This window comes from Furipterus horrens, unplaced genomic scaffold, assembly GCF_987537825.1.
Source record: "Furipterus horrens unplaced genomic scaffold, mFurHor1.1.pri manual_scaffold_13, whole genome shotgun sequence".
Taxonomy (NCBI): Eukaryota; Metazoa; Chordata; class Mammalia; order Chiroptera; family Furipteridae; genus Furipterus; species Furipterus horrens.
The window spans coordinates 19,987,800-20,002,726 of NW_028327183.1; the positions used below are offsets into that span (position 1 = coordinate 19,987,800).

Here is a 14,927-nt window from a genome sequence, read left to right on the forward strand (position 1 = left end):
AGTAGGGCTAAAGCACCTAGTGCCCGCTGTGTGTGTCCCATTCCCCTCCCCCGCCTGGCTCTGCCCCTGCCCCAGCTGGAGGGGGAGGGCCTCAGCCTCTCGCTATGCCAGGAATGCAGCTGCATGGGGGCCAGGCAGAGGGAAAGGGCAGCCCAGAGGGTGGGTGGAAGGGCATGCACGCTGCCAGGCTGGGGAGGGGGCCTGCTCTGCTCTCCCCCCTCCCCAAGTCCCTCTCCTGGGGGCAGCACAGGAACCAGGTGGCCAGAACTCTTTCCAGGGGCAGAAAGGTGAGAATCTGCTTATCTCCAGAGGGGCAAATGTGGGGAGACAGGGCAGCTTCTCTGTGCCAGCAGCTCCTCCCACAACCATGGCCACCAGCCAAGGCAACTGGTTAAAGAAATGTCTGCCCAGACCCCAGAGTGCACAGCTCCAGGGCAGCTTTCTGAGCCCAGTGGGGGCTGGTGGGGACCAGAGTAAGGACAAGAAGTGCGACAAGAATCCCAGGACATATTGTTTCTGTGTCCTTGTCCGAGGCCCGTGGGATCAGCTGTGATTTGGGAACAAGGGCCGGCCGAGACCTCATATTATAGATGAGGAGACTGAGGTCAGGTGTTCAGCTGTGTGCACTGCAGGTGGGACCTGCACCTCAGTCCATCTTATCCTAGGGCCAGGAGGCCTCCTACCAGCTGGTTCAGGACCCCCGTGGCTGTGAGCTTGCCAGCACAGAGGCTGTGAGGGACCCAGCAGGGGTGTCTGGCCAGGGGTCCACGGAGGCTCTTGGTGGCCTTGCTGGCTGTGGCTCCCCTCATTGGGAGCTCCTATGCTCAAATCCAGAGGCAGTTCTTGACCCACCTGGCTCTTCCCTGTACCCAGGTGATGGGTGGCTGGGGAGGGGGCCTCAGGATCCCCTGCGGGGGTTCAGGAAGATGAGAGTGGACAGGAGCAGGAGGCAAAGGGGTCAAAGCCCAGGAGCAGAGGAAAGATAGTCAGGAACCATGCAGAATGCAAGTGTGACCTCAGTCCTTGGGACAGAAGGACAGCAAAGGGGTCTGCCTCCCTGGCCCCATCCTAAAGTGAGCAGAGGAGGCTGGTCCTTCACTGGCGGCTAGCTCACTTTCTGATACCCCTTTGCACGTCTGCCGGATCCTCCTGACACCCCACACCATACAGGGCAGAAATAATTTCCAGCTGTCTATGGCCACTCCACAGCATCTCCTGACTCAAGGCTGCCTCATCCCCTGGCCTGGCAGGACACAGAGGTGGCATCCAGCCCACCTCCCTGATTTCTCTCCAGGAAAGGTGGGGTGGGTATTTTTTGAGCATCCTGAGCTCTTCGGAAGAGGGGTCAGGAGCTCTGGGCAAGGCGGCAAGCAGGGAGAAAACTCAAGACCCTGGTCCAGCAGGGACAGTCTAGGGGAGGTCCCTGTGTACCACTCTGGGCAGCCAGACTCTCCAGACTCCTACTCTGGGGAAGGTCAAGGGGAGAAAGGCGGCCCAAGGGGACCCAAGGTGACATGGACAGGGGGTGCAGAATGCTGGAAAGTGAGCCAGGGCTGCGCCCACAGGGTGGAGGTTGGCCTTCCCCAGGTGTGGGCTGGCCAAGAGGGCTCTTGTTCAGATCCAGGAGCTATTTTCCTGAGTTCTCAGTGACTTAACCGAGGGTCCCCAAAGATTAAACCCATGTGGCCAACATCAACTCTGCCATGCCCTCCCTGGGGAGCCTTGGAGCAGCCCCTGATGCTATAAGGAGTGCGTGTCTATGTGTGTGTGCAGGTGGCAAGGGGGCTTTGAGAGCCCACCACTGCATGTTGCCCTGTGGCACCCCTGGCTGGAGGATCCTACCTGTCTCTTAAGGGAAGAGAGTGACCTTTGCCCGGCAAAGCTAGAGCCAGTTCTGCTGGAGTCTGGCTTAGCCTGAGGGGCAGGATGGGGAAGAGGAGGTGGCACAGCTTTGGAGACACCTCATTCCGCCCTGCTCAGCCTCCTCCCGCCCTTTGGCACCCCCTCTCCCAGTCACAGGCCTCAAGGGTGGACAGGTTCCGGGACCCAGCCTCAAGGGTGGACAGGTTCCAGACCCGGTGGGGTGCCCGGCTTGGGGAGGGCCTCAGGGCTAAGCCCTGGCTGCGCTAAGAGAACCAGCAGAGTGACTCTGGGCAGGAGACTGAAGCTCTTCCTCATTGTTAAACTGTTAATCTTCCCTCTTTGTCTGCGGATTACATCAGATAATGGGTCATATCTTTAAAGTGCTTTGCCTGCAGTGTCTGGCACTTGGTAAGAGCTCAAATAAAAGAAATGTTAACTTGGGCCTAACTCTGCTGCCCAGAGCAATCTGGGCAGGAACTTCTGCAAACCTTTCAAATCACACTGGTTTCATCGGGTTCCAGAAAGCTGGCCCCCAAAGTGGGCAGGGTAGGGGAGGCAAGCAGAGGAGGGCTCTGAAATGGACACAGTGAAGCAGTGAAAGAGGTGGTGGGACAAACGGGGCAGGTGAGCGCAGAAGCCAGGAGTGGTGAGCAGCGCTGCCACCAAACTCCAGATAACAGGGAAACATGTAAAGCGTCCTGCAGGATGAGGGACTACAACCTGGATTCTCCTCCCACGAGGAAGCCTAGGCCCTGCCCAACTGGGGGATCAGAGGGATGACTTGGAAATGGTTCCAATGAACTCCCATACAGAACCCCCAAATCAGACCATTCCACACCTCTAAGCAGGGTGGGGGCACCCTGGGTTGGTTTTCTGGCCCTTCTGCTATCTTTTCAGAACCTCGTCCCTGTGCCCCAGTGCCCAGTTCCCCTCCCTCTTTCCAGAATGGCCCACTCTGCAGCCAGGTCCTAGGGCTGGGGAGGCTTGGCCACGGGAACGAAGGCTCCCTTCCTCAGCAGCGCCCAGAGGAGCTCCCCCTGAATGCAAAACATGAAGGGTTAACATTGACAAGTTCCTTAGCCTCAAGGGCGGGTGTGTAAAGGCCCAGGACCCCTGGTAGAGAAAAAGTTGCGCCCTCTTGGCCTCTCTCCACAGCTCCTCAAACTCCAGACCCAACAGAACCACCCAAGCCCCTGGCCTGGGTTAGAAACAGATGCAGAGCTTCAATTAGACAAGGAGATTGTGGGTGGTCCCAGCCTCTTCACACCTGCCAAAGGGGCTGGGATTGACCCCAAGGTAGATAATAAAAAGGAAAAAGAAAAGCAAACAAAGTGCTGTTCATGTTCTCTGGGAAGCCCAGCGCCACAGTAAGCCCACACCCACTGCCCCGTGGGGGCCTGGGGCTCAGAGTGGGCCACCACACCCTCTCTGGGGCCAGTCCCTGCCTCTCTCAGCCCAGATGGGAGGAGGAAGGCAGAGGGTATGCATGAAAGAATGACAGAGAGGTGGGGAAGGTGAGTCAGGCATGACCCCTCTGAATGTGCTGGCAAGGATCCAGGAGCAGGCCCTGGAGAAGGAGGAAGAGGAGAGGCCCTTCTTCCCCTAGGGTGGGGGCACAGGTGATGGTGGAATAGGCCAACCCAACGCCCTGGCAGTGATGGGGCTGGGGTCAGCCTTGAACCTGAGGCCAGGCTGGCTAGACTGTGGGAGGATGCTTTCCCACAGCAGCACCCTTATCCAGCCCTGACCAGCTCTGTCTTTGAAGTACTTTCTTTCCAACATCCAACCACTAAGCCAAGCCCACTGAAGCAGTGCCAGAGACCCCTCCTCAAGGCTCCTTTCAGTCCCATCTGCTGGCCCTGAGTCCTCAGCTGCAGCACCTTTTCTGGTCCCGTCCCCATCCCCACTCCCTCCTGGTCTCCCACTGCAGCTCCTCCCTTTCCAGGGTGAGGTCCTGACTCCACAGCTTTGGGGTCTTCATCCCATTCAAGCTGCCTGTCTCCCTCTCCATCCTGCCCACGTGCAGAAAAGGCCCAAGTCACCAAAACTTGAGAGAAGTCGGCCCTATGCACCAAGACCTTCCAACCTCAGCCCCTGGCCTGGGCTATTAGCAATGGCGGCCGAGCCCGGGGCTCTGAGTCAGAACACCAGGTTCTGAAGAGCCCTCTGTGGCGTAGGCTGTATGGTCCAGACCAGCCTTTCTCCTCACTGGTCTTCTCTTTCCCTTTTGGTTACGTGCCTCTCAGAGGGGATGGGCACAGAACAACCTGTCCCAGCCTTTGTAACAGAGCAAACACGCATGTCTTTGTTGTGGGCTGACAGGCTCCCCCAAAGGTGCTGGCAATTCCCATGTGACAGATGCCATCCCCAAGTTCCTCGAGTCAGCACCTCGGGAGCCCTGGCTAAAGGGGCCCAGCAAACAATAAGCTTTCTGAAGTTCCCGCACCCCCCTCCACCTCCTCTGATCACCTGTGTTCCTCGGGCGTGCTTCTCACATCTCCCATGGTGTACTGTCTCTCGGGTGGGGGGAGGGTCTGTCCTCCCCATGACTGTGAGCTCACTGAGTATAGGGACCTGTCCTGTTTGTCTCTTGTCTGGTGTTCAGACATACCCACTGTGTCTTTCCCAGGAGGAAATGGCAAAAAGATATTGGAACAGTCCCCTGACCCGGGTCGGAGGGAAATGGCTCCCACATCTGGTTCCCTCCAGGGCCCCCAGGCCATGCTGCTCTCCCATCCCCGTACACACACACACGCATGCACACTGAGCGGCTCCACTTCTACCTGGGACCACTCAGGACTCCCCTGACAAAGGGGTTTTGCCTAATCTCCCCAGATGCTGGCCTCTGAACACGAAGAGGAGTTTGTTGCCAGGTTCTGCAGATGAACTGGCAACAGCAGGCTCCCACGCCAGCGACCCTTGCAAGTGACTGCCAGTGCCTGGGCAGCTCTGCCTTGCACATGGGTCGGGCTGGGCATGTCTGGGCCTGCTGATCCTGCAATATGCCCTTCTCAGTCTCAGGGGTCCTTGTGGGAGCCCTCCCCCTGGGGTGTCTGGGGCCTGGCTCTGCAAGACCTCCCATGCCCAGTTCTCCTGCACCCATCACAGCCTTGGCCATGCATGTATGCTGTGGGCACCTGCTGTGGGCAGTCATGCTCGTACGCTGTAAGCACCTGCTTCCCAGCCTCATCTTTCCTGGGCCAACGTCACAAATAATCACAGCCATTGGCTCTGCACACCCTCTCCTCGGCTCTGGGAGCCCCAATCATCATTCCACCCTGTCTTGTTCCAGTTACCTTGTCCCAATCAACCACCTTGAACTTTGGCTCCATCACTGGGTCTGTCTTCTGAGTGTTTGCAGAGGCTGCAGCCCCGTTCTCCACGGAAGCCTGGAGAGAGAAGGTAGGAGGCAATTACTTTCATGGGTGAGGGCAGTGAGCCCAGAGCTGCCCCTCACTGAAGCAGCCAGGAGTGACGAGAACCTGTGGTGGGGCAGGGTGGGCGGAGACCAAGGACCCCGAGAGTATTTTGAACACAGGACAACACTGACGTGGGTGGTATTATTCTCTGCCTTTTTCTTCTCCTTTAAACAAATAATCTCTGCAAAATCAAGAGGCAGAAAGATCTGAGAGGGAAAAAAGGCAGGCAGAGAGACTGTAGGAAAATGAGCTGTTAATGAAAGTGCTCTGGGCAAGGAGGTCCCTGCCAGCCTCCCTCCAGGTCCCTGGCAGGTGTCAGGCAGAGAGAGGCACAGGAAGTCCCCTGGCAGGCTCACTGGGCCACACCCAATGACTCCCTCCCTGTTAATTCCACAGAGCCCATGGGTCACAGGCTGGGCCATCTAGATTCACGTGCCCACAAGAAAGAAAGGCAGCAGAGAGTGAGGGAGACGGTCCCCTCCAGGAACTCCCATGTGCAGGTCAGCAGCCACACATAGGGTGAAACTGGCAGAGGAGTGCCCAAATGGGTTCAAGGTTAAATCACTGCAGCAAAGAGGCAAAGTCAGAAGGAAACATAATGTACTAGGAAAATCACATGGCCCCAGCTGGCCCTGGCATCACACAGGGTGAGGCTGGAGAGGGCAGGCTGGCACGTAGCTAAAACTCATGCTTCTTTGCAAGAAGGGTGGAGAGACCACTGCCGATGGGGGGCCTGCCCTCTGAGTCCCTGTGACTAAAGGACACCGTAGTGCTGATGGCCAGGGAGGAGGTCCTGGAAGCCAGGTATCGGCAAGAACCCAAGCAGACTGAGCAGCCAGCTGGGGTTTCTACCATCACAATTCTTGCCTTTTTGCTTCTAAGTGAACCAAGAGAACCTGACAGTGATAGTGATACTGATGTTTCCTGGGAAAATCCATATGCAACCCAAATAAACGTGGCTTTCATGGTCTTATCTGGGTATCTCATATTTTCAGTCTGTGTCACCATGCTAATACCTGCATTCTGTTTATTTCTTTCTTTATTATAATATTGCTGCAGCCTCTTTCTTTTTCTTAATCCTCACCTGAGGATATGTTTATTGATTTTAGAAAGAGAAGAAGGGAGAGAGAGAGAGAGAGAGAGACATTGATTGGTTGCCTCCTGTATGCACCCCAGCTAGGGATTGAACCCACAACCTAGGTATGTGCCCCGACGGGGGATCGAACCCATGTAGGGAACAATGCTCCAACCAACTGAGCCACCAAGCCAGGGCAAATATCTGCATTCTTTAAAAAAAAAAAAAAGTATCTCTGATGATCTCTAAAGGACAAAGAAGAGTAAACTTTATAGTATATCATATACTGAAACTTCCTAAGTATCCAATATAAATGTTCTAGAATAATCTTGTCTCTTCTAATTCTGTTCCGCCCTCAAAATACCCCAGAGTGCCCCCAATCACCAGGTTCTTGATTCTCCCTCCCTCCTGAATAGTTCTCTCCTCCTGGTTACTCCAAGTCATTTCTTAAGTAGGGCGATCCAATCCTTGTCTGCGGCCCCACCCCCACTTACTGCAACTCCATCATCTCTCTCAACAGAACGAAAAGCTCATTTGGGGGCCCAACCATCCCACGCAGGGAAGGGATTCTCACACGTATTATCTTTTATGGTTTTGTCTATGCTGCAATTTCAGACATCCCTGAGTGGCAGACACAGATCTGTACTGGGCACATCCACCTACACAATCTCTGAAAGCAGGAGAAAGGGTGGTGGCCTGTGGCCCTGAGCACAGCACTGTCTCCGCAGCCCGTGCTTCTGCTCACTCCAGTGTGGACTATTTTCTGAGAGCTCCAGTCCTCGGCTCAGCTGGCTGCCTCCTGTTTCCAGGGATCACGCCTGATTCTTTCCCTGTAGGATTGTACAAGCTCTTTTTTCTTTCCACCTCTCTGGACTATACTTATTTGTGGACAGCCAGTACCCCCTCCCCCCGCCATCTGCTTTCCCCCAAAACCCTCTTAGGACATAACAGTGTCTCTAAGCATAGTGGCTGGTCCCTATTCCTCTTCCAAAGCAGGTGGGATGGGACCGTGCTAGAAGGGCTTGCACCTCCCTTGTGTGGAAAGCTGTATTTCAGGTCACGGAACTGAGCTCCCATTGGCCCTTTTGCCTGCCACACTGCACAGTTCATTCACTCAGCATACGGCCAGCCACCCGAAGCTTATTCATGGAGGGCTGCAGCTGGTGTAGTGAGGAGAGCTTGTGCGGTCCAGGAGGTGACAGGGACTGGCAGACCTGGCCACTGGAGGGCCACAAGGGATGTGTGAGGAAGACTGGGACGCAGAGTAGTGATGCATGGGGGGCAATGGGCCGTGGAAAGCAGAGAAAGCCTGAGAAATGGGAGCAGCCAGGAGAGTGTGTAGGGACTGGAAGCCCTGGCTCCCTGTCAGCCTCCTCCTCAGGGGCTGGTGGTCTTGGTGGGACATCACTACTGTCCCCTTCTTCCCTCAGTTCTTCCCTCCTGCAAGGATCTCATCCGTAGCCACTGCCTTCATCCACTCATCCCGACACACGTTTGAGCATCTGTCATGCGCCAGAACACCAGCTCAGAAGACCCCATCTCTCTGACCCTGGCCCTGCTCCCTGCCCTTGGAGAATGACTCCAACTGTCCACATCGCGGTCTGACCCAAAAGCCGTGCTGTCACCTCTGGTACCACATTCCTAAAAGCGAACATAACCACAGGTCAGCTTACCGCTGACTTCCCTGTGTTCCAGGTCTTTCCCCTGCATTTCCAAACTCCGCTCCTGTTAAGCCTTTGGATTAACACTAATGTTTCCCTCTAACCAGTAGGGATGATCTTCCATTTTCTAAACATGCTCCTCAAATGTCACCTCGTTCAGGATGATGACAGCGGTTAATATTCACGGATGCTTACTACGTGTCCAGCCAGCCCTTTAATCTTCATAACAACTGAATGAAGTAGGCAAGACCATTATCCTCACCTGACACATGAGGGGACCTAGGCACGGGCAGGCCCACAGCTTGCGAGAGGTGGAGTCAGTAGCTGGATGCCAGGACAGTCTCCTGACCACCATGCACTTCTTCCCTAACCATTCCAGCCAGAAATGATCTCTTCATTTTCCAACTTTCAGAAAACTCATACTTCCGACGTGTCTCACTGCGTCAGTTGGTATTTACAATTTCCTGCCTCTTGTTGTCTCCGCATGTTTGGGTAATTATCTTGTTTGTCCATTGATATTACAGATTCTAATAGGGCAGGGAACGACTGTTTCCTTTTCTCAAGGTGCCTAAAGGAGCTCTTGGTACTATGAGATGCTCCATCCATATTTCCTCAGGGGACCATGTTCCAATGCCAGGTCTCTGCAAAACAGCCCAGGTCCCCAGTGACTTCTGCCATTGCTGTGGGCCTGGCTGCTGGGGATGGAGCCCTGAAGCATGGTCGTACACGTGCTCCGTGGGACCATAAACAAATGGGGTGGGCACGTTTGCTTAGATGAGACAGGTGGCCAAGACGCTGAACACACCATCTTAGAACATCCCCCTTGGCTGGGTAAGACAGTGTCCAGAAACAAGGGTCAAGATTCCAATAACTTGGATCATATATTTATTCTCAGTGCCCTTTGGCAAAGGACACAGGATAGGCATGAGCAGAACTAAAAGTACAGTAGACTGATACAAGATTGCTTGCATTTTATTTTCCCAAGAAAAAATACTTCCTAAATTACCATCAGCAGTACTTCATAAATGAAAGGATATTTCAATACCAAATAGGTAGGAAACACGTACTTTCAGAGTAAAAGTCAGTTATTCCCAAGGGCAGTTGAAAAGTTTACACTGACATTTTTAAAAAAAGATTCTATTTTAAAATATTTATTAATATATAAAAATTACAATCTAAAATTTTCTTTCATGAGCATGAATTGTAATTTTGTTGTTGTTGTTCAAGGTGGTTGGTATGGGGCTCTCTATGGGTAACAGGAAGTAGATCAAATATTCACTGTGTTCTAGTTCTAAAGTTTTACTTTAAAAATTACTAAAAAATCCAATTTTTCAGAGAGATGTTTGAGATATTTTTTCCCCTTCAACTGGAACTATTCCAGGTAAAGTGAGGGGCATGGAGGAGCCCCGTGGCTCTCTGCCCCCTTCCTGACAGCCAGGAGGACAGGGAGCGGCTCACAGGCTGGCATCCCCAGCACACAGCAGTCAGGGATGCTCTCATGACAGCTGTCATGTTACACACAGTTTGTCAGTGTGTTTTTTCACTTTATATGGCAACACAAATAATCTGCATCCATGTTTTCCAACGGGACATAATATTCCACTGCATGAACACACACACAGTTTATGTAACCAGTCCCCTATGATGAACATTTAGGTTGTTTCCTTTTTCTCCTCCATACTTAACAATGTAAAAGTACACATTCGCATACAAATATTTTTGTGTATCTGTGGCAGTGTATCCATGGGCCAGCACCACTGGGGGGCACTGACCACAGAGGGCGAGGAAAAGAGGGGAAGAAGAGAGGCAGGTAGGGGTCATTTTCTCCTGTCCTTCTCCTGCCTCCTTCTGCTGCCCCAGCTTAATCACAATTTAAAAGTCCTAGAGCCACCAGGCAGTAATGTCATGGGTGACAGGCTTTTGGCAAATAAATCCCCCGGCTGACCATATAAACAAGGTGCTTTCTGGGTGGCCTCACTGGGACCACACCCCTCCCTGGCAGAAAGCCCAGGTTATTAGTCACAAGATTGTACACACCTCCAATATAGGAGGAGACTTCAAGGAGAGCCAGAGCAAGTAGCACACGGGCACCGCCAGTAGCAGAAATACTCTCAGGTACAAGGAAGTGTCCTCTGGCGCATCTTTCACTGACTCTTTTTCTCGAGTCTAGTTGTGAGATTGCAAAAGGTCTAATAACCTTCTCTACATGCAGACAGGACAAAGACCCTCCCGAAGGAGGTCTCCCATTCCCACTAGGGGGGCTGCTCACATCTGAGCGCTGCTTGGAGCCGCTGCACCACGCACTGATCTGGGCCACTTTTTCCAGACTCCCATGCCCCGTGTTTATTTTTGAGTTGAGCCAGGCTCACCCTTGAATTCCACAAGCAAACACCATGCATGAATCAGACGTGTGTAAAGGTCATTCCTGGGAACCAGGGTACTACTCAAACTTTAAAACATTAAAAAAAGAAGTTTCTTGGAAACTTCCACAATACATTATTTAAAAGATTCTCCTGATCCTGGAATTGAGCCAAAGGGAGCTTTAAAAACCAAAAAGCATCAGAAAGTGAAGAAGACGTATGCTCTTTTCTAGTATTTGAAAATCATTCTGGGTGATGCCTTTGGATTAAATAAGTTTCAGTATTTTGGTAAAGGAAGTGAATAATTCTGTAGTCAGACACACTAGCTTTCACAAGAATGGCCCGCCAAAGTCAATGGGTGTGGCTGGAAGTGGGGTGTCCAACCCACCTGTGTCACTTCCCTGTGATTGTTCCCCAAGCTAGAGCATAAGCTCCATGAGGGTAGAGACCCTGCTGACTTCTTGCTCACTGCTAGGCCTCCAGTAGCTGGCAGAAGATCAGCACTCAGACACTTGCTGAACGCTATATTAATGAGTAGATGGTGGCCTGTTTAACCTCTAGGGGCCCAAGCCCGAAGAGGCCACCAAAGTGTGGGCAGAACAGGCAGGAAGAAAGCTGCCTGATGCCTTCCAAAGCCTGCCTGTACTTGGAGAGAGAAGGAGGTTAGGGAAATAGGCATTGCTTGCTCTGAGCTGGAAACTATTAGTCATGCTGGGAAATGCGGAAGGGCAGCGAGGAAGGCATGTTGATCTCCTTAGATCCCCCCAGCCACGGCACAAGGCCATAGGGAGAGAAGCCAGCGAGACAGGCATGCCAGTCCTCGCTTCTCCCAGCATGAGGCCCGTTCCTGGCTGCTCATTAAGCATTATTTCCTCTCAGGTCAGCCCAAGCCATGGTTCTCTCGTGGAGATGGCCCTGCTATTCCACTTCCCCTTCTCCTGGGCTCCATCCTCCGCCTGTCTCTCACACTGTGTTCAGCACCCTCAGACCCAAGCTCATGGAGCACCCAGAAGCTGTTCCCTGACAGCTCCCTGAGGTTCCAGCCATGCCACCTATCACCCTGTTCCTCAGGGAGGTGGTCCTCACTTAGGGCAGCCTGGGGCTTCGGGAAGAATCCAAGGTCAGCTTCTAGTGCTAGATGCTGCAATCCAAAACTTGGTTCTGGGCCAGGCTCCGTTATCAACTTGCTGTGTGCCTTGAGGATCTACCTCTTGGAATGAGAAGTTGCTTCTCTCTGGAAGGGGTACCCCAAGTTCCTGCTCTGTCCTCAGAGACTGGGAAGGTGATACCAGTGAGTGAGGCAGACAGGGTATGGCACTAAATCAGACTCATTTTGTTTGCATAATAAACATGTAGAGCCCTGGCAGGTGTGGCTCACTTGGTTGGAGCAACAGTCCATTACTGGAGAGTTGTGGGTTCAATTCCTGGTCAGGGCACATACTCAGGTTATGGGTTTGATTCCTGGTCAGGGCACATGCAAGCAAGCAACCAATCAATGTTTCTCTTTCACATTGATGTTTTCTCTCTCTCCCTTCCTCTCTCTCTGAAAGCAATGAAAAAAAAAAAAAAAAAAAAAAAAAGAGGTCCTTGGGTGAGGATTAAAAAAAATAAAATAAAAATAAACAAACATGTAGGAATATGCTTCATCTCTACAAGGAAAGATGCTCACTTCCATTTTCCTTAAGACATGAGGCACCAAGAAACAAAAAACAAACAAAACCTCGTGGTACCCTTTGTTAGAGATGTTGGTACAGAAAAAAGAAAGACAGAAGCCCAGGCTGCACCCACATGGGCCAGCCAGGCCTGCACAGTCAGCTGTCCCAAGACCCTTGAGGGCCATGGGGTAACAGGCTGGCCCTAGGGGGACCAGAGCCTCAGCAAGTTTCAATGAAGGGTGACCCCAGGCCTCCCTCTCCCTCTTGTCTAACTGAGAAGTTGGCTTCTAGAGAAGCATGGTGTCGGGGAGCAGAGGTGGGTGGTGGCTGCTGGCTTCATGGGTTCTCGTCCCCCTGTGGTGTTCGGAAAGGAGACAAAACCCATGAGGATGAAGGAACCACAGTGGAGATGCAGGCCATGCGCCGAGGAAGCTGCCTCCAGGGTCTCACTTCCCACGTAGAGGCCTGTTGTGGGTTGAATTGTGTTCGCCTCCACCCCAAATCCATGTGTTGAAGTCCTAACCCCCAGGAACTCAGAATGTGATCCTATTTGGAAATAGGATCATTGCAGATGTGATTAGTTAAGGTGAGGCCATTCGGGTGGGCCCTGATCCAACATGACTGGGTCCTTATAACAAGGGGAAATTTAGATGCAGAGACACGCACAGAGGAGGCCATGCGAAGATGAAGGCAGGGATTAGGCTGACATATCTACAAGCCAAGAAATGCCAAAGGTTCCCAGCAAACCACCAGCAGCTGGGGGACAGGCCTGAAACGGATCCTCCCTCACAGTCCTTGGAGGAACCCACGCTGTCAACACCTTGATCTCAGACTTCTCACCTCCAGACTGTGACACATGCATTTCTGGCACCTGTGCTACCTGATTGGTGGTGCTTTGTTATGGCAGCCCCAGCAAACCGACACGGATCCAGAACCAGTTTCCCCTGGGATCAAGACAAGAGCCATGGAAGAAGTAATTCAACCAGGAGAGAGAACATCCAAGGAAGGCATCCAGGGAGACGTTGAGACCCGAGTCTGCCTCTCCTCTGATGCTCAGTGGGTGTCAGAAACCAGGATCTGGTAACGAATACAGCCCTCTACCAGGCCCACAGTGGAGTCCACACCACAGCTCCCAAAGGGGGCGATCATCCAAGTACCCTCCTCCTGAGCCCACTGTTCCCTGTCCAAGAACCAGGGTAGCCTTGTTCCCCTTCTTCATATTCTGAGAAGTCACTCTCCAGTTTTCCCCAGGGGAAGTGCTGTGAGAGGGAGGTGGGCTCAACTGGGGGGGTTCAGGCAAACTGGAGCCCTCTTTAGCCTCTTGGCCTACTTTGCACACACACCCACTCTCCCAGCCATGTGGCTCCTGGGACAGGTACGCCACCTCCCCGCTGAGACTCATAACAACCTTGGCAGCTCACTGATATCAACACAATTCTCCCTGAGGGACTGGCAGGAGGTGTTCCACAGACGGGGGAAACGGAGGCACAGGAGTACCTAATCACTAATTCAAGGACCCTCAAATGATTGCTGGGAGAGCTAGACAGGAACGCCTTTCCAGTGCTGTTCCTGCTAAGACTTCCTGCGCCCTCCTCTGTCCCCTCTGGAGGACCCACTGGGGTGCTTCCAAGCCCCTGGCGTGGGCTCTGCCTTAGACCCCAGCTCTCCTCCAGTGCCCCAGACCCTGTGTCCCCAGAGAAGGTTTGCTTGGAGGGTGTACGAGGGAGAGAGAAGAGAGAAGAACAACAGAAAGCCTGCTCTCTGCAAGGCAAACAAACAAGCTGACCACAGAGGCGGTGAAAGAAGGCAGTGTACTGGGGGGCGGGGGCCGCAGGAGGCGGGGGAGCCGGCATAAAGGAATGTTGTTCGGGAAAGCCAGGGCTGGGCACCGAGGGATGGACAGATGGCCTTTTATCCCAAAGCCTGGGTTTGGCCTGAAAACCCCTCTTCTGGAATGAGATGGCGCCCCAAGCCCGGTGTCCGGCTGCCCCCAGCCTATGCGGGCTCGGAGGAAGGTGGGGGCTCTGGGATCTCGGTGCACCTGGCAGGAGGAAGTGGGTGCCAGAGCCATAGCTGCACCTAGAACCTTCCTTGGAGAGAAGCCTCTGTGTGAAGCCCACCTCTGAGGCCCCCAGGGAGCAGTCACCCCACAGCTGGCAGTTTTCAGCAGCCAGAAATTTGGGGCTAAAATGAAGATATCAGGGGATCGTTGCTTTCATTTCTAATAAGCCTGACAAGGCCCCAATCAGAAGCCAAGCCCAGCTGGGTCCTGTGGCTTATCCTATCCTTAAAACATTTTAAATAAACCCCGTGTGCAAAAACAAAACAGAAAGAAAAGACAAAACTCATACCTGGCAAGTGACAAACCACAGAGCCCCAAAGCACACCCGCTTCTCAGCTGCTCACAGCAGGGCAGGGCGATTGACTCTCCCGGCCACCACCCCAGTCTCCACAGTGGGAAGAGGAAAGGAAAAGAGAGGATGAGTAGCAAACTTGTGCCCAAGGTGTGACCAGCTTCTCCCGCTCAGGAGATGTGGGGATCAGGACAGGACAAGGCAGTCAGTCCCAGCCTCCAGGGTCCCTGACTTGGTCTTGCCATGGAACTGGCTTTGCTTCTACTCAGGAAATGAGCCCCTGTGGATGACATCACCAGCAACCTTGTCACCAGAAGCAGAAGCCAGCAGAGGTGGGCGATCCAGGACATCAGAAAAGGGGGCCAGTGGATTGAAAATACTACAAGACCGCCCAAAACTCGCCAGAGTGCACCCACGTTTTCAAGCAGTTAACCCGATTCTCTCCCAGATCCTGCCATGGATGGTCTGCATCCACGCAGAGCCTGTCCCCTCTAGCGGCTGCCCTCACATGGGGGCACCACTTCCAGGAAGGCTCCACGA

General features: G+C 53.2%; 1 protein-coding gene across 1 annotated transcript in view; it reads right to left on the minus strand.

The window, feature by feature from the left end:
- FA2H (fatty acid 2-hydroxylase) overlaps positions 1-14,927 on the minus strand; it is a 45,316-nt gene that overhangs the window by 15,386 nt on the left and 15,003 nt on the right. Inside the window, exon 2 of the mRNA XM_090259878.1 lies at positions 5,160-5,252. Coding sequence (XP_090116004.1) covers positions 5,160-5,252 — 93 coding nt within the window. The remainder of the gene's footprint in view (positions 1-5,159; positions 5,253-14,927) is intronic.